This window comes from Ambystoma mexicanum, chromosome 4q (genome assembly GCF_040938575.1).
Source record: "Ambystoma mexicanum isolate Mex_15411 chromosome 4q, UKY_AmexF1_1, whole genome shotgun sequence".
NCBI classification, from domain to species: Eukaryota; Metazoa; Chordata; class Amphibia; order Caudata; family Ambystomatidae; genus Ambystoma; species Ambystoma mexicanum.
In genome coordinates, this window is record NC_090928.1 from 1,009,286,949 (window position 1) to 1,009,312,764 (window position 25,816).

General features: G+C 45.8%; 1 protein-coding gene across 1 annotated transcript in view; it reads right to left on the reverse strand.

Annotated features, from left to right (window-relative positions):
• The window catches only part of USH2A (usherin), a 4,817,015-nt gene that overhangs the window by 3,735,596 nt on the left and 1,055,603 nt on the right, over positions 1–25,816 (reverse strand). The window contains exons 19-20 of the mRNA XM_069608572.1: positions 22,158–22,327; positions 18,432–18,576 (exon numbers count right to left, since the gene is read on the reverse strand). Coding sequence (XP_069464673.1) covers positions 18,432–18,576; positions 22,158–22,327 — 315 coding nt within the window. The remainder of the gene's footprint in view (positions 1–18,431; positions 18,577–22,157; positions 22,328–25,816) is intronic.

Consider the following 25,816-nt stretch of genomic DNA (forward strand, 5'->3'; position numbering starts at 1 on the left):
GAGGTATGGCTGCCATTCTGTACATTCTTTGGACCTGTGGAGCAAATGCATACAGGCAGTTGCCTCAAGCCTGGTGAGGCTTCATGTTCTACCCTTCACGTTCCAGTCCTCATCATACCAGAGGAGCACCTGGTGCTGGCCATTCAATGCCCAAGTTTACATCTGTAAACCCTTGTCCCCTGGGCTCCTTTCATCCCCTTCATCAATGTATATGGACAAACCATTAACTTTGTTCAATGACGAGAATCAGGAACTATTGCAATGCACCAGGCACTCTAATTACTTGCCAGCAGCCTCATCAAAAGTTTAATGGACATTCCTGATCAGTGCCAGCTGTTTAGCCGTACTGCAACTTTCTGTGCTTGTCTTCTGGCATTTGGCGTCCAAGCTGCAGCAGATGCCAAGGGGCTCCTGGTGACCCAATATGAATGTCAACAGGTCTGAGTCAGTGTTTAGTGCCATCAAAGAACAGTTATGGCCACTTAGGCTAATGCTTTGCAGAATAGATACATACTGAACCTCCTTACAGCAATGACGGGGGGAGTTATGTCAGAAGATTGGAAGTGCTTGCAGCACATTTGGGCCTCCCAATGACACAGAGATGGTACCCTAAAACAGACTATTGCTGCTTTACATAAGCTTAGAATGATTATGAGAAATGAGGCAGATATTACAAATGATTTGTGGTTGGATTATTTGTTCTCTTGGGTACCATGTGGAATAGGCCTCACTGTGAAGATCATGTTGCCTATATTTGACTTTTTTCTTATTCTTCTTTGGACCTGTCAAATACTCTTATGATGCTGGTCTGCCCGCGTATCGAAAGCAGCTGCCACGATGACTGTGACCCTGTCCAAGGCTAGAATAACACATTTATCATATCAGATGGGTACTGAGACTGAATATGTTTTGTGTCCTTCACCAAGTCATGATAATTGTGTGGAATGGTGGGAAGTTTGCGGAAATGGTGGAGGGACAAGTTGGGTTTGTTCAGCGGAGGAGTATGCCCATTTTGGGTCTGATATGAGAAAAATTTAGGGTTGTTCCCCAAGAAGATGATTATTTGTTAGTTAAAGTATTAACTAAAGGGGGGAATGTTGGGGTGGTCCAGAATCGTCCCCATGAGCATGAGGGATTCATGTTGCATGTGCCATATGGTTGACTGTGAGTCCAGCAATCTGAGCTCGATGTTGCAATTTCATATGTATCCAGTGTAGTTAATTATGGATGGCATATGTTACTTTTAGTGTTATTTTTTGTTTAGAACCGATGCATATTAGATTTGCACATGCACAGAAAGATAAAATGTTAAAACAACCAAATCGAACATGAACACTATTCACACACCGGGTGTTCTAAAGTATGTAGAAACTGGAAGATGTTTTTTTTAATGTGCAGGATGAAGAGGGAGCCTGACCTGCAAACCCACCATAAAAGAGAAATTATATTTATTAGACATGCACACCGGGGAACATACAAAGTGAGTTTATGAAAATCTGTATGTAGTGGGCTTTTTATGAATACATTCAGATGTTGCAGCTAGCAGTTTATGCAATGTGTGTTAGGTAACCAGGAAGTTCTGGTCTTACAGGGTTGGTGGTGGACTTTTGAGAAACTGGCTCTGCAGAGTTTCAGAGGCCAGAGGATGCGTAAATAAGTAACTTGAACCTTCACGATGGTCAGCTGAGCTCATGGAGCAGCCATTGGTTTTATCGTCTGATATGTTTTGCAGAAAACAGAGGTACTCATTCGACTGAATGGGAGCTTGACAAAATGGTTTTGCTATTTGTTTTTGATCAGCAGTAAAACATGGGGTAAGTCAGTGCTCCGGGCCACCGTAACTGAAACACAGGAGTTTCAAATGTATTTTCAGATGTGCTGTGTGCAATCAAATGTCAGCTATTTTGATTAGAATGTTCCAATGGTGACTAGGAGCCAGGGTTTGAGATTGTTATCACTAGTTCAAAGAAGAACTGGTTAACTCAGACTTCTTCATATCACTTGAAGTATTTATGCAAACCATGTGCAATTAAGAGTTAAGTTTAAAAGGCCTTTGGCTAGTTGTTGCTAGTAATGAATTATGTTTGAATGTGAATGTTTTATTATGTCATGATGTCACAACCTACCATGGACAAATTCAAGCAAGGGTGGACTATGAATATGATATGAAGATAGTAGTTAAGAAAAACAGCACCAATGAGAGTTTAGGAATTGGTGAAAGATGTGATTTCCATAGTAACACCAAATAGAAAGTAATATGATAGTACATGTATGGTTGATTGTTATTGGTTGCAGTCCTGAGGAAGGGGGCCAGCACCCCTGTAGGCTACTGAAACTGGTCAACCAATGTCACGGTTCGACCGTGGAAGTGGTGGCAAAGATGGCGGCTTCACTGAGCCATTGCGGGTTCAGCAGCAATGCTGTAGCCTCTCTAAGGCTGGGGTACTTAAGGCGGCCACGCCCCATTCCCAACGTGCTGCAACTGGTCCTGTCAGTTTCACTCGGACTGTCCTAGCGTTTTGCTGTGCCTTTGAATCTTCCTCCAGCTACTCAACCTTTAGCCCTCTTAGCGTGTTTTCCCCGTTCTCAGGTTCTCCTCCGTGCCCCATATCTCTGTCCGTTCCTTTTTCCCGTTTTATGACTTAGCTGCGCCTTCTGTGCCTCCTTGTTTTCCCTCTCTCTCTCTCTCTCTCTTTCCTCAGCCACTCGCCTTTGTCAGCTCGCGTCTTTGCCTTTTCCCGAGTTCAGCTCCGGCTGCACGCCGCTGTCCTGTTTTCTCCCCCTTGGTTAGTCTTTTTCTATGCTCCTTCTGATTCTTACTTACCTTCTGTTTGGCTGCTGCCGCTCCCTCTCATTTCGTTCTACTCCTCTCTTACTGTGATAGACTTTTACTGGCTCACTTTCCCGGTCTATTCTATTTTGTAGTTCTATTCTACTTTCCATTACGTCCTCTTGTCTCCTCCTTTCTTTTACTCTTCTACAGCAGTTCCTTGTTCTTTTCCTTTACCCGGGGTACTCCCTTCGTAGTTCCAGGTGGCACTTTGTCCAGTTTGCCTTCTCTCCAGCGTGCACCATGTGGGGTTGTCCATGCTAGCTTCAGCAGCATCAAGTATCCACTCAATGTTCTGCCCCCTATTCTGGAAACAAGCAGCACCACCCAAGACTTCCATCTGCTGATCCTGCATCGAACACTGCAGGGTTTTTTGTGCCTTCATCAGCTTTTTCCCTGATCTTGAGGCCCACTCCCTTGGGTCTGCCTGACGGTAGTTATAACCTAGTCAAGGTGGCCGCAGGTGGAGAGCGTCCATCTCTCTACGAACGGAGGAAGGGAAAGAAGATCGTAGAGACTGAAGGAGATCAGAAGCTTCACAAGAAGGGAAGAAGAAGAGAGAAAGAACCCACTAGTGCCCACGCCCCGGAGATTCCAGGTGTGGCGACACAGGGGGAGGTAACAGCAGATTGTGAAAGCTTGCAGTGCCACCCAACACCCATGGCTTCCCTTGAACAATTCCAAGAGATGATGAATGCCATCCAGGGCCTTCAAACCAAAGTCCAGAATCTCCAAACAGAAAACCTATGCTTAAAGCAACAAGGGATGAATCATGTGGTGACTTACCCCCACTGTTGTTCTCCTTTGGCAAGTGTGATGTTAACCCTAAATCATTGAAGGAGTTCTTGGACGCTTGCACAGTTTACTTCACATTCCTTCCCAAGGCTTATGAACTGGACCGAGCCAAGGTGGGGTTTTTGGTATCCAATTTGACGGGGAATGCCTTGGCTTGGGCAACCCCTTTAATCACTCAGAATCATCCTGCCATCAACGACTTCCTTCAATTTACTCAGCTTCTGAAGTTGAGATTTGGACGCCCAGAGGTCCAGTACTCTGCCTACAAGGCTCTTCTTGACATCCGAAAAGGGTCACAGGACGTCCAGACTTAGGCCTCCTCCTTCAGTAAATTGGCTACAGAAGTTGACTGGCCAGACTCTGCTCAACAGACCCTCTTTCGCCGTGGTCTACATGAAGACCTAAAAGATGAATTAGCGAGAGTAGCTCGACCTGCGTCTTTCCGGGAGTTGGTAACACTCACCCTCCAGTTGGAATATCATCTGCAAGAAAGAAGACAAGAAAGACAAAGAACCAGAATACCGCTTACTTCCGGGATACTTACCAGGAGTCCTCCTTGACGCACACAAACAGAGGAACCTATGCAGATTGGGGCCACCAGAGGTCCCTTAATGCCAGAAGAACAAAAGTGTTGTAAAGACCAGGGCCTTTGCATGTACTGCGGATCATTGAAGCATCTGCTACGAAATTGTCCTGAGGGGCCTCCCTGACGTTCGGGAAATGTGTATCCCCGGTCTTGATCAGGGAAAGGATGCGGGTAGAGACGGCGAGTGCCTGCAATGTGTGTCAACATAACGCACCTCCAGAAGATCATCACCTTATGATATTTGCAGTGTCTTTAACAATTGGGTCAGAACTTACTTTAGAAACACTTGCCATGTTAGATTGTGGAGCCGCAGGAAACATCGACACCCAGTGGGCACATGAGCATCGTATCCCGCTTCATTAAAAGAACAGTCCCATTCCTGTGGACGGTATAGATGGATCTCCGTTATCATCAGGATCCATTACACAAGAAACTGGTCCTGTCGGTATGTCCATGTTACGACAGCAGGAACAACTTTCTTTCGATGTCATCAGGGCGGCGCATTTCCCCGTGATTCTTGGAATACCTTGGCTACGCCGCCATAACCCCCAGATTGAATGGTCAGCTAATACCATCCGTTTCTCTTCTCCCTATTGTATTCTTCATTGTCTGCCCCAAGCTCTCCCCACCTCTGCATCCAACTGTACATTACTAGCATCACCATCAGTAGTACAGTCGATCCCTTCCTATTGTCAACAGTACTCTGACATTTTTGAAGATAAACTACCTCAATCTCTACCTCCTCACCAGGCCGAAGTCTGTAACATTGAACTGAAACCGGGTGCTTCAGTACCTTTTGGCCACATGTATCCCATGTCTCTTCCTGAAAAAAGAGCACTCAAGGAATATTTAGAGGCCAACCTGCAGAATGGGCTCATACGGGAATCCCACTCCTCGGCTGGATCTTCCATGTTCTTCATCCCAAAGAAGGGAACCACCGAATTGAGGCCCTGCATAGACTATCGAGGTCTCAATAGCCAGACGATACGTGACCGTTATCCTATGCCCTTAATTAAGGAGGTCCTTGAAGCGGTCGAGGGAGCCAGTGTCTTCACCAAATTGGACTTGCGTGGGGCTTACCATCTGTTAAGAATCCGAGAGGGCGGCGAATGGAAGACGGCTTTCCGCACCCCACTAGGACATTTTGAGTACAGAGTGATGCCTTTTGGCCTAGTAAACGCCCCGGCCATCTTCCAACGTTACGTAGATTAGATATTTTCAGATTTGTTGTATTCATCTGTGGTGGTGTATCTAGATGATATCTTGATCTTCTCCTGCCTACTGAACACTGAAGACATATCACGGAGGTACTGCAAAGGCTTAAAGACAACCAACTGTTGGTGAAACCTGAGAAGTGTGCTTTTGAGGTACCTTCAATTTCCTATTTAGGTTTCATCCTCTCTAAGGAAGGGTTCCAGATGGACCCTGAGAAGGTTAAGGCAGTTTTCCAATGGCCAACCCCGAGGAACGTGAAGGACATCCAATGGTTCCTGGGTCTTGCGAATTTCTATCGAAGATTAATTCCCAACTTTTCAGAAATAGTATTGCCCATCACTCAGTTGCTGAAGAAAGGGAATCAATTTGAATGGAATCTGAGGGCGGATCAAGCATTCCATCTGCTCAAGAAGTCCTTTACCACTGCTCCTATCCTGATCCAACCAAGTCAGTCTTTACCCTTTATAGTGGAAACTGATGCCTATGGAGGAGCCATAGGCGCTGCATTATTGCAAGAAGGGGAGGATGGAGAGGAACACCCGGTGGCATATTATTTCAGAACGCTCACTCCTATTGTAAGAAATTACTCCGTTTTGGAAAAGGAACTTCTGGCCATTCGCCAAGCCTGCATTGAATGGAGACATTTATTACAGGGATCAGCTGTCATGTCTGCACCCACATCACCCGCCCACCAAGCTCCTTGCATTGCCCGTTCCCACTCATGGACCCGACGGCTCGTCAGAAAATGGGGTTTCCCAGCTGCCAAACCTGGGTCTTTGCGGCCTTTTCTTTATTGGCACCTGCCGTGGCGTTTTCCCCATGGCTATTGGCATTACGCGGGCGCGCGGAGCTCTCCGCATCACGTGGTCAGGAAGCAGCCTCTGTTTACATTGCGGGTCACGTGACGTTCAGCTCGGGGTCTCGTGACCCGCACCATGTGACCGTGCTTCGCATTCAAATAGAACAGGAGAACGCGGAAGAAACACTTCACAGCTGATTCTTCGGAGCTCTGCATGGCGTTTTGAACTCTCTTGGATTTCCTGATACTCGCGACCACGGAACGTTTCACGGACTGCCTTTGTTTTTCCCCTGGATTCCTCCGTACCAACCTGTCCTCTGGAATTCGACCTTTTGCACTGCTACTTGGACTGAAATTGGATTCCCTTCACTTTGTCATTTTTCTGCCTCTTGACCTTCGTTTGTTTACTGGACTGCCTAAGGATCAACCACGCAGTTCTGCACAGCGACTCAGGTGCTTCCCAGAGTGCTACCAGATCTTTATCAGCCTGCTGCTGCCGCTGGCTAATTAGAAGCTGCTGCTTCACTTTACTACTCAGACTGCCCCTCCATCTCCATTAGGTAAGCCCCTGGTTCTAACCTTGATCATCCTGTGTACCTCTCATTTGTCACTGTGTGTAACATAACCATTCCTTGCTTTACAGTGGTCGAGGGGTTTTTCCGGCGTTCCCGGTTCCAGGCTGACGGCACTCTACACCTGTGTCCTCAAAGATTGCATGGGTAGTGATTTCACTTCTTCTCGTGTGGTACTTGGGGACGGAGGATCCATATATCTGCATGACCATCAAGATAGAACAGACTGTGAAGCCTTACTGGACGTCCAGATCATGGATACCTCAGCCGGGGATCCCGTGGCCGCTTTAATGCAAGCACTCGCGGCCCTTAGGACAGTTATGGCCACTGCCACCACCGCAATTCACCACCGCCTCGACACTCTGCAAAGTGCCCCCACCCCTTACCCGCAGATTCCGAGTTCGTGGATGCCCCACCCCAAGACCCGGTTTCTCCCACACCTCCGCCTACGCCAGCTACTCCTGTGGTTCTCTCAACTCCGTACCCTCTTGCCGCCCCAGAAAGATACCAGGGCGATCCTAGAAAGTATCGCACATTCCTTAATCAGTGTAAACTCCATTTTTTGTGCCGGCCCCAAGCATTCCCTGACTCCGTCACCAAAGCGGCCTTTCTGCTCTCCCATTTGTCCAGTGTGGCAGCCACCTGGGCAAACCCTTTGCTTGAAAGCGATCACCCTGCCCTCTATGACTTCGATCTCTTAGTAAACGAGATGGCCAAAGTATTTGATACCAGGTACAAGGCACAGTCCCGAGACTTAGAGCTATTAGACCTCACCCAGGGCAGGCAGACACTCATCGAATACATAACCCGGTTCAACCAACTGTCCTCCGAGACTTCATGGCCCGAGAACAAAAAGGCAGTTGTGTTTTACAGAGGTTTATGTAGCGCCTTGAAAGACGCCTTGTCAGTTGTACCAGCTCTACCCGCAGTTTACTCTGACCTGGTTGATCTGACTCTGCAGGTAGACGCCCGGAGAACCGAGCGCAGGGCGGAAATCGGTCCTTCTCATCATCAGACCTCCCCTTCACCAGAGACAACCAGTGAGCCCATGCAAATAGGGGGAATGCCTAGCCCCATAACTCATGCCGAACGGGAATGGAGAAGAAACGATAATGCCCGTTTCTACTGCGGTCTCAACGGCCATTATGTCAAGGAGTGTCCACGCCGTCCAAAGAACAGGAATTCGGGTTTTCAGAAGACTCGCCCTTGAGATCGGAGGTAAGGGCGGGTCCTTCTCAAAATCCCTCTGAGGCTGCTTTCGGCCCTATGAGACCAGTGGTGGTCCATGCTCTGTTGAAACCCACCAGGGATTGTATACATTCGGTACACATATTGATCGACTCTGGGGCTACCGGTTGCTTCATAGACATTACGCTAGCCAATACACTAAATCTACCGTTGATAAAAAAAAAATACCCAGAACCAGTACAGGCTGGGGATGGTACTTCCCTCACTTCTGGCCCAATCAAACAACAAACCGCCCCCTTAGAGGTGGTGATTCAGGGTACCCACAAGGAGACACTGTCCTGAGATCTAATCTCCACACCACAATTCAGGATCATTCTAGGCATTCCCTGGCTGAGGCAACACAATCCGTTAATTAACTGGGGTATAGGTCAAGTCTTCTTTGAGTCCGAGGTTTGTCAGCATTACTGCTTGGTAGAGTCTGACGTGGTATCCAATCCTGCAAGTGCCCTCGGGGGAATAACTTCCTTAGCAATTGAAGAGAACGAATCCACATCTAACATTCCTCATACGGTGGGAGCGGTTTTAGCTGGTATTCCCTCTGCATACCATGACTTCTAGACTGTGTTTGATAAAGCATCAGCAGAAGGACATCCGCCGCACCGACCTTATGACTGCCCCATTGACCTAGTCCCTGATGCCCCGATCCCAAAGGGTCGGATTTATTCACTAACACAGTCAGAAGAACAGGCCTTAAAAGAGTAGATCCAACAAGCTTTGCGTCTGGGTCATATCCGCCCCTCTACCTCACCAGCAGCAAGCACTATATTTTTTGTCCCAAATAAGGAGGGGGACCTTCGTCCTTGCGTGGACTATAGGTAACTAAATGCCATCACCATTAAGAACCGGTACCCAATCCCTCTCATCTTTACGTTATTAGATAAACTAACGCATGCTTCTATTTATACCAAACTGGATCTCCGGGGGGCATACAATTTGATCCGTATGCGCAGTGGGGATGAGTGGAAAACGGCTTTCTGTTCCCGACAGGGTTTGTTCGAATATACAGTGATACCGATTGGCCTATGTAATGCCCCAGCTACGTTCCAACGATTCATAAACGACATATTAAGCGACATTCTGGACGTCTATGTGTTGGAATACCTGGATGACATCCTGGTGTTTTCCCCTTCTTTGGAGAGACATATCGCTCATGTTAGGGAAGTATTGTCTCAACTCAAAAGGAACTCTGTTTGCAAAACCAGAAAAGTGTCTGTTCCACACTAAAGAAGTCGACTTCTTGGGTTTCCACATATCGCCTGGGGGTTTGTCCATGAATCAATCGAAGATCCGTGCTATCACGGATTGGCCTGCTCCGGTGAACCTGAAACAATTACAGTCATTTTTGGGTTTCGCTAACTTTTACTGGCGATTTATCGCTGGTTTCTCCTCTATCGTTGCCCCGCTCTTGCCCTGACCAGCCCTCTTGTCCCTTTCCATTGGTCTGTAGAACAGCAGACAGCCTTCGATTCCCTCAAGACAATGTTCACCATGGCCCCAGTCCTCCAACACCCTGATCCAGAACTCCCGTTTATTTTGGAGGCGGATGCTTCATCCTTGGCATTGGGTGCAGTGCTTTCCCAGCTCTGCCCAACGACCGGTCATCTCCACCCAGTAGCATACCATTCACGTAAATTCATGTCAACAGAAACGCATTATACGGTCACAGAGAAGGAGCTCGTGGCCATTAAAGACGCACTGAAAATCTGGCGACACCATCTCCTGGGGGCTAAGCATCAGACTGTAGTGTACTCGGATCACAAGAACTTGCAAGATCTCACCTCACTCAAATGTGTGAACAGTCGGCAAGTACGTTGGCATCTGTTCTTTGCAGCGTATGATTTTGTGATCAAGCATAGTCCCGGCGTAGTTCATGGGAAAGCGGATGCCCTGTCTCGTTCCCCAGGAGGGGAATCCCTCCCATCTTTTCCTGACACATTGTTAGAGAGTCGCCATGTTGTCTGTGCCTGTACGCCGTCACAACCCATGTTGTCCATCATGCGTCAGTGGGTTTCACAACATCCGCACACATTGGCAATATGGGATCTGGTTTTTCAGGATGGGTTGCCTTTCGTACAAGGGAAACCTTTTCTACCTACAAGCGAGACACGCAATCAAACACTGGAGGGGTCTCATGACGTGGCCATCAACAGTCACCCAGGACAACATCGTACCCTAGACTTGCTTAAACGCTGGTGCTGGTGGCCATTAATGAAAGGCGACGTGGAGAATTATGTGAACACCTGTTCGGTGTGCGCTCAGTGCAAGTCATGCAGGGGTCACCCATTGGGACTACCCCAACCACTACCTATACCCCCAAGACCCTGGCATACGGTGTTGATGGATCTGATCACTGACCTACCTCGTACGCAGTGGTTTGACACCATATGGGTGGTGGTAGATTCCTACACTAAGATGGCCAGCTTTGTACCATGTACAGGAATACCCTCTGCTCCCAAATTGGCTAAGCTTTTGTTTAAGTCAGTATTCTGTCTCTTTGGCTTACCACAGGTCTTGGTATCGGATTGCGGTACACAGTTTACATCCCGTTTCTGGCAGGCTCTTACCAAGCTACTCGGCAGTGATGCTCGGTTCTCCTCCGCCTACCATCCGGACACTGATGGGCAGACGGAAAGGGTGAACCAGGCTTTAGAGCAATACTTGTGCTGTCTGACCCTCCAGTATCAGGGTACATGGCTCAATTTACTACACCTTGCAGAGTTTGCTTACAACAATACCTTACATTCATCCACCGGTTTTTCACCCTTCTACTCCCTTTATGGCCAGCATCCCCGCACACTTCCTCTCCCGGATTTAGCTTCATCCAACACCCCTGCTGCAACTGCTTGTGCTCGTGATCTGATCACGGTCCATGCCCAGACTCTTGTCCACCTACGTGAAGCACAGGCTTCAATGAAGGCTGCCGCTGATCAGAAGCGGGTGGCGGCGCCTACCTATCGGGTGGGGGGTAGGGTATGGTTATCGTCATGCCACTTGCACATCCCGGGTTGCCGTAAATTGCTCCCTCGATTTGTTGGTCCCTATTGGGTTGCCAAGATTCTGAACCCTGTGGCCCTGCGACTTGTGATTCCCTCAAATTGGCGGATCCATTCAGTGTTTCATACCTTGCTGCTTAAGCCCTGCCCGGTTCCTACTCATATTGTTTCCCCTCCTGCCACTGTTTCTGTGTCATCCCCTGATGTGTTTGAGATTAGTGCCATTCTGGGTTCTCACATCCGTAGGGGTAGCCTGCAGTATCTTGTGGACTGGTTGGGTTACGGTCCTGAGGACCACTCATGGGTTCCCTTCCGGGTTGTCAATGCTCCACGGTTGGTTGCTCGCTTTCATTGCGATCACCTGTCGAGCTCACGGGGTCGTGGGCCTTTGGGGGGGGTCTCTGTCATGTCTGCTCCCACATCACCCGCCCACCAAGCTCCTTGCATTCCCCGTTCCCACTCATGTACCCGACGGAGGCGGCAGCGGCTCGCCAGAAAATGGGGTTTCCCAGCTGGCAAACCTGGGTCTTTGCGGCCTTTTGTTCATTGGCACCTGCCTTGGCGTTTTCCCCATGGCTATCGGCAGTACACGGGAGCGCGGAGTTCCCCACATCATGTGGTCAGGAAGCAGCCTCTGTTTACATCGCGGGTCACGTGACGTTCAGCTTGCGGTCTCATGACCCGCGTCATGTGACCGTGCTTCGCATTCAAATAGAGCAGGAGAACACGGAAGAAACACTTCACAGCTGATTCTTCAGAGCTCGGTATGGCGTTTTGAACTTTCTTGGATTTCCTGATACTTACGACCACGAGATTTCCTGATACTCACGACCACAGAACGTTCACGGACTGCCTTTGTTTTTCCCCTGGATTCCTCCGTACCAACCTGTCTTCTGGAATTCGCCCTTTTGCAGTGCTACCTGGACTGAAATTGGACTCCCTTGGCTTTGTCATTTTTCTGGCTCTCGACCTTGGTTTGTTTACTGGACTGCCTAAGGATCAACCACGCTGTCCTGCGCAGTGACTCAGGTGCTTCCCAGAGTGCTACCAGATCTTTATCAGCCTGCTGTTGTCGCCGGCTAATTAGAAGCTCCTGCTTCACTTTACTACTCAGACTGCACCTCCATCTCCATTAGGTAAGCCCCTGGTTCTAACCTTGATCATCCTGTGTACCTCTCATTTGTCACTGTGTGTAACATAACCATTCCTTGCTTTACAGTGGTCGAGGGGTTCTTCCGGCGTTCCCGGTTCCAGGCTGACGGCACTCTACACCTGTGGCCTCAAAGATTGCATGGTTATTGATTTCACTTCTTCTCATGTGGTACTTGAGGACAGAGGTTCCATATATCTGCACGACCATCAAGATAGAACATCAGCCCATCCATTCCTGGTTCGTACAGACCACCGTAATTTAAAGGTACTACAACAGATGGAGTGCCGCAATTGCAGGCACGCGCGTTGGGCGTACTTCTTCTCTCAATATGACTTCGAAGTCACCTACCTACCTGGAAAGGAAAATGTGTTAGCAGATGCGTTATCCCGGAGTCTAGAAGAGGAAGAATCCAAGGATCCTCAGATGCACGAAACCGTCCTGTCTGGAAAAGAAATTCTTGGAGCAATCAATTATTTTTTACAAGAAGTGGAACAGGCCTCTAAGGTGACACTAATTCCTCCACAACAACTGCCTGACATGGAGAGGAGAGGTCCTTTCTACTTCCACCAAGGTAGATTGTTTCTACCTATGGTGGCCAAACATGTACCAGATTACTAAAGAGTATGTGGCAGGGTGCTTGGTGTGTGCCTCTAGTAAATATTCTGTGTCAAGACCAATAGGTCTCCTTCAACAAGAACCATTACAGTCTCAACCCTGGGGGCTGATATCTACCAACTTTTTTGTGGATCTACCGCACTCTTTGAGTATACGGCGATCATGGTTACGGTAGATTCTTTGAGTAAATTGGCACATTTTTCTCAGCTTCCAAACCATCTATCAGCTCAAGAGACCTCTGCCATCCCTTCTCCAAAACTCTTCGAAGCTCTGAAAATCCCTACAGACACCTTTCAAGTGGGTGCCCGCCTATGCTACTTCTTCTGTCACAACCTAGCAAAATACTTGAATGAATCAAAAGTGTGCAGGGTCTTATATTGAGGATTACCTTCCTTTGGGGAAATTGTGGCTTCTGATTCACTGCACAAACTCAGCGAATCACCTGGGAAGGCCCTTACTGGTTAGACAAATAGTTCAAACAAGCCGGATATTCGTCATAAAGTATGCTGCTTCATGTGAGACCCGGAAACTCCCTACAGGTTTGTCCGGGATTCATTAGCACCAAACATCCCATCCGGTTCTTGCAGTGGCGACACATCTTTTCCATAGTTGTATCTGCTACAAGCCAGATTTAGAAAAGATGTCCAGGCCTAACCAGCACCTTTGGTTAAGAGGAGAGTAAAATCTAGAGTCATGACTATTTGCCTGTTTAAATTAAGCCAGGTGCAGTCAACGCTATGCAAACCGTTGCTTGGAAACATCTTCACCTGTTTTCACCTGGCACTGAAAGAGATCCAGCACATAGAGACATTCATGTCTATACAAGAAACCCAGACTAAACGTTATGGTGATAAAGTTTGGCCATTTCAGCACATCCATCTTTAAAGTGCAAACCAACACTGTTATATCTCCATGTTTCCAGAACGTGCCTGGATTAAAATCTTTATTAGCTAACTTGATGCAAGAATGTATGCAGATTACATTTTTTTGCTACTGGGAATGGGCCTGTGAGGCATCTCTTTTCAATACATATTCTTGAGTTTAGAGATTCAGGGGTCTACTGGGATGCTAATGTTATGATTCGATTGTCCTGGGATATTCCATCCTATGTCTATGTGCTGAAGTGTGCAGCATTATTATAAACAGGGTACATGATATCGAGACATTCTACCTCCTACATGTCTATCAGTCTGGTTTGAGGCCAGCCAGGGGGACAGAACCTTTACTACTTTACATCAGAGATTCAATCTTGTCATAATTATATTCCAACACACGTTGCATCCTTCTGCCTGTGTCTCACTTGTCTGCTTTTGAAACTGTAAAACACGCCATGCTTCAGAGCTGCGTTAAGACCCCCCTTTGACCATGTGGTGCTATTTTTAATGTCATCCTTTCATTTCCCTAGCATGTAGAAATTCAGGTTAGATCTGGTCCCTATCTCTTCAATCCCATCACACTGTGTTGCATAGTCCCACAAGGTGCTATCCTCTCTCCTTGGGAATGTGGAGCCTGTCTGAATCCTATCACCAGTGTCATCTTCTCAGATTCCTCCATCTTTCAGTGCTAGGCTGATTAACTACAAATTGCAAATTGTGTTCTAGCTCCACATATCTCTAGATGACCTCAAACTCCAGATGACCTTGATCATCTCTCATTCGGCTTGGACAATCCTGATCCAGGAGTGGATGGTTGATAATTACTTCTGCCTCAATGCTACCAAGGCAGGCCAGCTACTTTGGCAATCCCAGCCCTCCTACTATTCCCTTTGCCTGGCCTCAATCCCTCAGAGCTCCTCAAGCCCTTAGAGCCATGGCCAAAATTCTTGCTTAGAGCTGTGTTTGACATTCTCCTCAATTTTCTCCCACGTATCCATGTTCTCAACAATGAAGCCACTCTTCAGATCCATTTCCTCAGGTGTTTTACCTTCCTGAACACAATCCAGAAACTCCAAGTCTTGTCTGCAATATTTGTATCACAGCGTAACTACTCGAAAAGCTGTCTTGGTAAAGGCCTGATTCCTTAGTTGCAGACTATCCAGAATAAAGCTACTCGACTGTCCCTTGATCTCAAACCAGGTGAACATTTTAGACCAGTCTGCAATTCCCTGCATTGGCTTCCATTGTCAACATGCATTAGTGTTAAAGTCCATTACATCCATTATGGGACCTATGGAATAAGGGACCATCCTTCCTCAGGGACAAGGTGAAGAGATGCCTTACTTTAAGGCCTTTCAGATCAGATGGATCCCTGCTGACTGTGACTGTGGCAAACTCAAAAATAAACTGGGTGCCAGGATGCTGTTGGCCCCACCATTTTGAACAATCCGCCTGCTTCCATTAAAAAATGTTCAAAAAGACCTCCATTTATGGAAAAATGCAAAACACGTCTCAAAGAAAGATCTTCACCTAGGTTTATTACCCATCTATGACAATGCTCTGCCATGATGTTAGCTATGGTTTCATTGAGTGCCTCATTTGAATAGAGTGTATATTTACTCGGATTACTGCTATTGGCGTGCTTTTATTCTGATGCATTGGTCCATCTCAGTTTGCCATACTCATCACCAAGGTCTAACCTTTGGCCCATTGGGTTTTTGCAATCATCCTTCTCTCTCTTCTTGACGCACACTGTATTGCGCTCTTCTCCCTGGCCCCTCCCCTTGCACGTCACAGATGTGAATGTTCGAAAGCACGTGATTTACTAGATTTCCCATTCTTCATCCTTTTTCCTTTATGAAGCAACATGCTCATAGGGGGCCTTATAAAACTACAACACTTAAATAAATAAAAGTTTGGACAGTCTAGTTGGTTCCATGACGAATTTACATCCTAGGTGCTTCATTTTCTGTGGTTACTTGCTTTATTTCAACGTTCTGTTTCATGCTTTCTTTTTCAGCATTATTTCTTTTTTGTGAGTTTTTCATTTTCATGGATTGTGTGTTGAGTCCTCTGTTTGCTCTTTTCAAAAGCCCACTTGTCCATTCCTGTTTGTTTGATGATTAATCGTTTTGGGATGAGGGCGAATGTGGTGGTCCTCGTTTTATTGGAATTAAAGGTTTGGAAATATGATGATCATTTGTAAAATCTCCACAGGATGTGTTTATATGTCGACATACTTATACTAAGAAACGTTGAAAGACATGTCTTAGAACGTCAAAGAAATCCTTACAGGGAAAACTCGCATCAAACCAATGAGCTGTTGCAATGCTTTTCTGCAACAGGGTCACCTTGATGATAAAACATCAACCAGACTGGAAATCGGACAACAATGGTGTTAGTGGTTCCATCTGCCCCTTTGTTGTACTAAGATGTGTGAATGTTATTGGGAGTCGTTTCTACACTGGAAAACAAAGACCTTAAAAAGCCAGGCCCCAGCTCCCTGTACATAGACAGACCCTACCTCAAGTGCATTACTTTAATACTCCAAAGTGTCTGTCGCTCAAGGCCAGCCAATCAAATGTGTATATGAAGTCATCTATATTATAAAAGTGCACATTTAGATTTGCCACACGGAGCGTGCTGCCATGCCTGCTGGTTGTGGCCCAATGGAAAAGAGCATTGCTTCCACTGACTTTCCCTTTAGCCTGCCATGTGCTGGTCCGCACAAGCAGGTCTTTGATACTGTAACACAACCACTGTCCAAGCCCTTAACATATTGGAAAAATATATCAACTTAAAATCTTGTTGAATTTAGCTACAAATTCCTTTTTCCGATAGTTGTGGAATTGGGAATGATATGAATGAATCTGCAAGAAAACGAAATACTGTTTGACCCTAAAGCATATTTTGGTTAAGGATCTAGATGGCTGCCTAACAGAGTCAGCTGGATTCTAAATGCAATTAAGTCAGACCAGCTGCCGCGTTGGGCCATTTACACCTTTGATGTGTCAGGGCCGAGAAGCTACTTCCCATGAGATAGACATGGGAGGGACAGATGGGGCACTCACAGGTGAAGTTCAGGGGGCTGGAGACCCTTACAGCGACTTCAGTCTGAGTCATTCTGTAGTAGGATTGAGAACCTTACTCTGCCGTCTATGAAAGGAATGCGAGATCACAGAATAAGAAAAATTGGATGGGCACTTAGATATGCAAAGCTCGGGCGCCTAGTGCTTACACATAAATACACCCCCCCCCCCCCCCTGTATGTATAGCGATTTTTAAAGCGTGAACCTAGCTAGTGAGCGTTTTACAGACCAGTGCATGAATCCAGAGAGATAAGGGAGAAAGGATGTTCTGACTGCGACATTGGGCACAGACCGGTGCATGAATCCAGAGAGAGCAGGGAGAAGGGATGTTCTGACTGCGACATCTAGCCCAGACTGGTTCATAAATCCGGAGAGAGCAGGGAGAAGGGATGTTCTAACTGCGACATCGGGCACCGACCAGTGCATGAATCCAGAGAGAGCAGGGAGAAAGGATGTTCTGACTAAAACATCAGGCCCAGACTGGTTCATAAACGGAGAGAGCAGGGGGAAGGGATGTTCTAACTGCGACGTCAGGCACAGACCGGTGCATGAATCCAGAGAGAGCAGGGTGAAGGGGTGTTCTGACTGCGACATCAGGCACAGACCGGTGAATGAATCCAGAGAGAGCAGGGAGAAGGGGATGTTCTGACTGCGACATCAGGCCCAGACCGGTTCATAAATCCGGAGAGAGCAGGGAGAAAGGATGTTCTAACTGCGACATCGGGCACCGACCGGTGCATGAATCCAGAGAGAGCAGGGAGAAGGGATGTTCTGACTGCAACATCGGGCACAGAACAGTGCATGAATCCAGAGAGAGCAGGGGGAAGGGATGTTCTGACTGCAACATCGGGCACAGAACGGTGCATATATCCAGAGAGAGCAGGGGGAAGGGATGTTCTGACTGCGACATCGGGCACAGACTGGTGCATGAATCCAGAGAGAGCAGGGGGAAGGGATGTTCTGACTGCAACATCGGGCACAGACCGGTGCATAAATCCGCAAGGGCAGGGAGAAGGGGTGTTCTGAATGTGTTTGCAAACAATGTTAAGGATGTAATTTTGTACGGATTCAAATGAAAACATTACATACCATGCTGGCAACCACATCATTTATATGATGTCATATGTGCATCTTAAATGATTCAAATAATCACATGTCAGGGCAAGTATAGTCAGAAAAGTGGATGCCCTCACCTTTTGCCCACTGCAGATGTCTAACATTTTCTGCCGAATTTCATCCGTCACAACATAAGTGTCTGCTTATTTACCAGGGCCGTTTTCTCTTTCTGCTTACCCGACCACCTTGAACTCGTGCAGCTTCAAGGAAACTCAATCCAACGTCGTTCTAACCCTCACCACTGTCAGCTACTGTTCCCAAGTTGGGGGACCTTTTTTTGACATGACGGAATCAACCAGGCATATTTTCTTCAGCAATAAAGTCATGTGTTCATATTGTTAGAGTTAGGGTATTGCTGACAACCTCCAGCACACAAAGCATGCCCCAGGCATTTGCATGATATGCACCAGTGCAGCATGTCAAAAGACATGCAGACAGATTTACACAAGCGCTGTACAATGGCGCAATCCCATTGCAAAACACTTTGTATATCAGGCCCATGAAGATTTAATATGTAAATAATAGGGAGAGGTGGCTTCTTTTACCTGCCGCTAACGTTTCCCCGGTGCCCGGTTCACTGGTCACACAACCAATTTGATTGCAGAGAGTAATGGTGAGGTTGTACTTTCGATAAGGCTTTAGTCCGGCCACTATATAAAACAGCTCGTTGGCTTCAACGAAGTCCAAAACCTGAAAAGTAAACATATTGCAAAGTAAAATGTTAACAGTTCGTGCTATCAGAAAGTGTTCAGCCACACATTGTATATATTTTATTTTTCAGTTGCAAATTATTTAACAAGCATTGGCAATGCCAACAGATTGGACTTTTGTATAGGCATCGGAAAGGCACTTGCCAGGCACAGCCGTAGTGGTATTAACTACACATTGTTGGTAGCAGGTGCAAAATGACACTAGTACCTGGACTTCTAATAGCAGTGCCCAGCAAATGATGTGCAAACCAAACATATATGATATGATAGGTTATTTGTAATGCGCTTAATACCCAGAGGTTTCTAAGCGCGGACCCAGGGATCGAACCTGTGTAGCTCCATGTCGCCTTTCTTCCAAGGCGAGCACGTTGCCGCTGAGCTATCCTCCCGAGTCTTGTTGGCTTTGCCGATGCTTGTTTAAAACAGGACTTCAGTGAAGGACACACAGAGTGCTTATAAATCGAATGGTTGAAGGCAGGCCTGAAGACATTGTTATTACACCAGTAGTTTGTTTACAACTCCAATTAAGTCATTAAATCTCAGAAGACTGCTTTGAACAAACACTGGCAGACACTTTGAATGTAAAGTCTGATGGAAGGGCTTGATTAAGGCAAGCTCAAAGAGTTCCCATGAGGCAGTGTTTTGGATGGATGGAAAGAGACCAGAATGAGTGGTAATGGGCATGAGCAGCCCATGGCCAGGAATGGGTGGGCACATAACCAAACAATGCCTACAGACTCTGTATCCCTCCTCATCATTCCTCTGTTTCCCTCCTCGTATGCCATTCCTACCTATTTGTACGCCAGTGCAATAGTTTCCGCTTATAATAGCCCAAACTAAAAATTAACTATGGTGGAAAACACTCTGGACCAGTTAGGCAGAGTTAATGTTGAATTAAAAGGGCTTTCTGAACTGAACTTTAAGAATACATACTGGTGCATTCCAGTTGCATCTTGGAATAAGTGCTGTCAAACAAAGACTTGACGTCCATATCTGTGAGCTATATCTACTGTTTAAAGCTTCTCTGTTCGATCTAATGACCTAAAGAAGTGAAGGTAGTAAAAAATGGCTCCAGCCTTTAACATGCCGGGATATCCTGCAGCTCTCCTGACATGTTCATGATATTATTATCTCAGCATGGTCATGCAACTAGGTGGGGTGGGCAAAGTTATCGCCGGCAAGACGACATTCTGGCCAGCTCCTTGAAAGCTAGATTTCTTCTATGGGAACCATATTCTCATGCAGAACACCGCACACTCACAATGGTAAACTGTTTATGAAAATTAAAACGATAATTCCAAATGGCTTCCAGGGTAAAAGGGAGGCAACTTCCAGAGGGATAAGAAGTCTAGGGGGAAGTGATGCAAACCTTCGAAATAATATTAAAAGTTGGAAGGTGCGACAAGCCCCCGGGTTCCTTGGGCCACAGGTGCTAATACCCACAGTTGCATACAACGGTCCAAGCAACCTGCAATTAGATGTGAGAATTTGTTTTATTAGAGAAAACCAAATATATTTGTTTGGAATAAAACTCCTTTTCAAAGGACAATGAACAGCTGTAGCAATTCCATTTCTGGGTGCCTTTCAGTACAATGTAGTGCTGGGGTATGTGGCAAGAAAAGACAAGGGGAATTGTTTGAATAAGCTGTTACAATATAAGACTGATGCCGGGAAATATTTAGAGGAAGGGCGCATTCAGGACTAAGCAGTGGAGAGGGAGTTGAAATATTAGAGCATGACAGGGGGTGAGGTAGGAGGACAGGGGCGATAGCAGCCAGGAGAGGTGGGTGAACGACATACCAAGTACGAGTCTGGGGAGGAAGGAGGACCAAGGTGTATGGGCACATCCAAAGTCAATAACAGAAAGAAGGATGGACATTTAGATTGGAGTTGGAGGGCGAAAGCTGTGTGACAGTTTGAACCTACTAGAGAAGGAGTAAGGAGGCTTCACCATTTACAGCAGTCTGTTCTTCTAGAAACACAGTCAAGATGGCCCTAACAGCTTGGCTCCAAATCTCCAGCCTTCGTATAATAAAACCCTTAATTCCACCACAGGACCTCCAGACCTTTGTGCATGCCTTTTTGGTCTCACAAATCAATGTGGGAAATGCCCTCCTGACATTCTGTGCCACTCACTTGGCTCCCCTAAAAGCAGTCCACCCCACTGCAGCACGTCTTATTACTTGCGTGTGGAGGTTTGACCAAATCACCGGCATCCTGCAATGCTACGTTGGCTTTCTTTCCAGGCCAGGATACTGATCAAGACTGCATGTGTCATCTACAAAGCAGTCATGAGCAGAACACCAGCGTAGCTGGCAGATAAGCTCCACATATCTGGTGGCACATGTTCCTTGAGCAGAAAATCGACCAACCAGCTCAAATCACAACTCGTCTGCAAAGAGAGGATCCCCAAACAATCCTTCTCTTATCATGCTCGATCTCGATCACAGTATAGACCCGGAATGCCCCCAAAATTCTCTATTTTCACAAATCTCTCAAAACTTGGCTATTTCAATAACACCTGAGCAAGTACTAATCCCAGTAGATGGACAAAATGCTACTCACAGTACTGCACTACTGTTAAAAGATGCCAGCTGCACCGGAGGGTACTCAATCATGGTCCAGTGCTCCACTGCTCTCAAGCTAGGCCCATGCTTGAAACAATAAAAAAATAAATAAAAAAAGAAGCAGGTGAGGAATCCAGCACCAGCCAGGCCACAAGGGTTGGAGAGAAAGGTCTAAGAAGAAGGGTGGAAAGGACCAAAGGAAAAAAGTAGCAGCACTTGAATAGTCTCCAGGAGTGGTATTCACAGCCAGAATTAGTTTTCTTGTTTTTTAATGTAACAAGTGGATTTCTCTTTATTTTTCCTCTGGGTTTTACAGTTCAGTGCCCAATAGGCCGGCTGTTGCATATTTTTTTCAGTAGCAATCATTTGAAACTGCCAAATGTATTTTAAACCGGTAAGCAATATATCTGCTTTGCCTATGCCTTCAGACTACACTGGCTCTTAATGATCAGAACGCTAAATTATTGACCTGAGTTAAGCGAGGGCATTAATAAGGAAAGAGGTCCATTAATTTGGCCGTATAGTCATTCATCAGGATTATAAGGCTAATAGGACTCTTGAATCACGATGTGAGTCCTTATTCAGGCAAAATCACGAGAAAAGAAAAATAAATGTGGCCACTGCTGAAAAGAAAGGGCTAATAGCGAAGCTAGAGTCTCTTTTCCATTTCGATGATGGCATTGTGGGGGCACAGGAGATGGCAGCTAATTGGGGGTGTGTTGTAGCTTGGAGAGAGAGGTAGATAGCCCAGCAGCAGAGCGAGTTCAGGACACAGAGTTGACCAGAACCATGAAGAGGACGCACGCAGAGCAATGTGGTAATATAAGGCAGGCATTCTGATTGGCTTTGCCACACCTGTTAGTCACTAATGTAATGCTCAAGGTACCTCTAGCAACTGTAACCTTAACATGAGCCGTACATTATTTGTTTACCAAAAAAGGTTAACTATAAAAAGAGAGAGCGTAAGTTTCCATTTACAATAAAAGTACAATACCTCAGAGTGCGAGACCCAGTCATCTGTGTGTTTTGGTTTTTCGGAAATGATACTGACGCTGTAGCCCAACGCTTCTCCCCTTATTACATCGTCCATGGGCCTTTCCCAAGATACATTGAGAGAATCTGAGGAAAGCGAAAACACTCGTGGCGGAGGCATGAACACAGGAGCTGAAAGAAAAATCACATGATCCATGATATAGCATATAGCAGAACAAATAGGCGCATTGTGTGAATTGCAACTTGCAGAATGCGGGCTATGCACCATATGCATTTCCTTGTACTAGACGGAGCCTTAATAAATCCCCTATGAGCCACAACCGAGGCAGGTACTGCTCAGCTACGCTAGAGCACCCAGTATTGAGAATGCGCCATCCACCGTATCTGCTTATTTGTAGAACTTATTTTATTTATTTATTTTTATTTATTTCATTTGGTTTTACGCCCAAATCCTCGGGTATCACGACGTAGTTTAAAATCATACTTAATACTTAATTGTTACAGGATAACTTGGTGCTTAATTGGTGCATATTTGCATATTAGTACAGTTTTATTTCTTAATGAATTACACAGGTCATGTACATAGATTTACAGGGTCAAACAATAGTGATTCAAAATGTGTTATGCAGAGCATTTACATAGGGTTACAGAGTCAAACAGGACTTAGTAGTGCATGTGGGTTTTTATTTTTAGGCTTTTTTAAAATGTATTGAAAAGCCAGGTTTTGAGGGATTTCTTGAATTTGGGGAAGGATGGCTCATTGGAGACGGCTGTTGTTTGATGTACTTTGTCCTTTCAAAAAAGGGTTCGCAGTGCAGCTGGGCTTCTGACGTTTGGTACTGGTTACTCTATTGCTTCCTAAATATAAGAAGTACATGACACCAAAAAGCTTTTTTGCATGGTGAATTAGTGAGTACTCATGTGTTGGTAGTGCTGGGTTAGTGAACTGTGAGCTGCAACACTTTAACATGGCCAAAACTAGCTATGTAGAAGATATAGGGTGAACATAAATATATATATAAACACAATCTTTCACAGATCAATGACACCTGAAGTAGTTTAAAGTAATACTTTGTTCGATTGTCTACCAACAAGTCACAATTCTGCAGGGTCTGCTGAGAATTGTTGTTAAGGGAAATTACTATTTTCTGCTTATATACCTCAATCATGTGCACCATTCTGGTTCGAACGGATGCAGCAACGATGAGCACAAAACATACGTGTGCAAACCTTCGCCTCATCAACACAGTTGATTAGGTGTCAGGTACCACTATTGGACCCTGCTACCTTCACTTTTCCCATCTTAGTCTTGAGGTTATACTATCTCTGTGATCGGCTCCCCACTGTCTCCTCCCCTGGTTGTTTGTAGATCCCTTTCTGCTAAGTGCCCACCCTTGCCCCACAGTATCAGCTCCCAGCTCCCTTTTTCTCTGCAGCACTCACTGTGTTCTTCCCCCTATAATTTTAAAGCGCCCGTTGCTTGCCAGAGCTAGATTTGCCTCTCTAACTAACTTTTGCATCTCTGTGTCATATCCGCCCTGCAACATGGGGTTAGGCTCCATGAATGTGCCCCTATAACTGACTTTTGCATCTCTGTTTCGTAGCCGCCCTGCAATATGGAGTTAGGCTTCAGGCTTCATGAATGTGCCACTTTAATTGAATCTTTGTGTCGTAGCCGCCCTGCAACATTGGATCAGACTCCATGAATGTGCCCCTCTAATTGGCTTTTGCATATCTGTGTCATAGCGGCCCTTCAACATGGGGTTAGGCTCCATGAATGTACCCCTCTAATTGAATCTCTGTGTTGTAGCCGCCCTGAAACATGGGGTCAGACTCCATGAATGTGACCCTCTAATTGACTTTTGCATATCTGTGTCGTAGCCACCCTTAAAAATGGGGTTAGGCTCCATGAATGCAGCCCTCTAATTGACTTTTGCATCTCTTTGTCGAAGCTGCCCTGCAACATGGGGTTAGGCTCCATGAAGGTACCCCTCTAATTGACTCTTGCATCTCTGTGTCACAGCTGCCCTGCAACATGAAGCTAGGCTCCATGAATGTGCCTCTCAAATTGACTTTTGCATCTCTGTGTTGTAGCCACCCTACAACATGGGGTTAGGCTCCATGATTGTGCCCCTCTAATAGACTCTTGCATCTGTGTGTTGTAGCCGCCCTCCAGCATATGGTTAGGCGCTATGAATGTGCCCCTCTAATTGACTCTTGCATCTCTGTGTCATAGTTGCGCTAAAACATGGGGTTAGGCTCCATGAATGTGCCCCTCTAATTGACTTTTGCATCTCTGTGTCGTAGCCGTGCTGCAACATGGGGTTGGGCTCCATGAATGTGCTCTATTTGAACGCTTTTTGCACTTGGCTTGTGATGTAATTACCTCTGTACGTTTCTCCATGATGTAATCACCTCCTGTACTTCCTTTCTGTAACCTGTAGCACTGTAACCAATCTCTTAAGCATAAGTGCCTAGATACCTCCAGGTTTTGTGTGCTACATAAATTAAATAAATAAATAAATAAATAGATAGATCTGTGCTTAAAAAAATACCCTAAGTATAATAATTATTATAATAATTTCTCAACTTCCAGCTGGACTATTAATCCCCTCAACACAACTCACATTTCCCCTGCTTGGCACTGGCTGCCATTTTCCACTAATTTGGAAACATGATTCTGACCATTGTCTTTACTAGGTCTACACCCTTTCATGTCATTTCAGTGCTTTCACTCCTCTTCATGTTCACCAGTTCTTTATCTGCCTCCTCTTCTCTGAATCCCTCACCCTTCATCCACCACTCATTCCTTTCACAATCCTCTCTGATGTTGTAGAAGTATTTATTGGATGGAGTTATTCATAGGTTCAGCTATGGCAGCATTACTCATTTTATGCCCCATAGTATAGATTCCAACAACACAATTCTGGTCAATAAAAACAGAGAGTATATTTCAGTAGATTCGACATTTAAAAAAAATAATAATAACTCAGTTTTACACCAAGGAGATCACTTCGATATTATGGACTCAAATAATTATCCAACACTACAAATATTCCCTGCCTACATGAAACTCACTGCTGATTCTCTTGTAAGCATTAATTTCCAATCTCAATTATATATATATATATATATATATATATATATATATATATATATATATATATATATATATATATATATATATATATATATATATATATATATTCAGTGAAGCAACTTTGTTAAAGGGACGGTATGGTTACAAGTAAAACCGAAACCCCCCAGAAATTCACCAGTTATGGTAAGCTAAGCAACCATAAATCGCACCACCACCGTGCACTGCTAAAACTAACACCCAGAAGATGATATATGATGTGGCATTTATAACGTGCCTGTACACAAGTGTTTCTAGGCATGACAAGACAAGAAGGGGGAAACAAGGGCGGACAAAGTAATTATCTTATTAGACCTTGTCTCATTCAGATTGCGTAAGTGCGAGGAAGAGAAGTGCCAGGGGGAAGTGGGAAGTGCAGTTCACCCACAAGTGCAGCCAGCGGGTGTCTCACAAGTGCAGAGAGAAGGGACTATAGAGTTGCATAGACAGACCATTAAGTGCTGGGGAGCCCAGAGGCAGTGTGAGGGCAACTGGACATGCTGGAGCCTGGGCCTGGGTTCAGA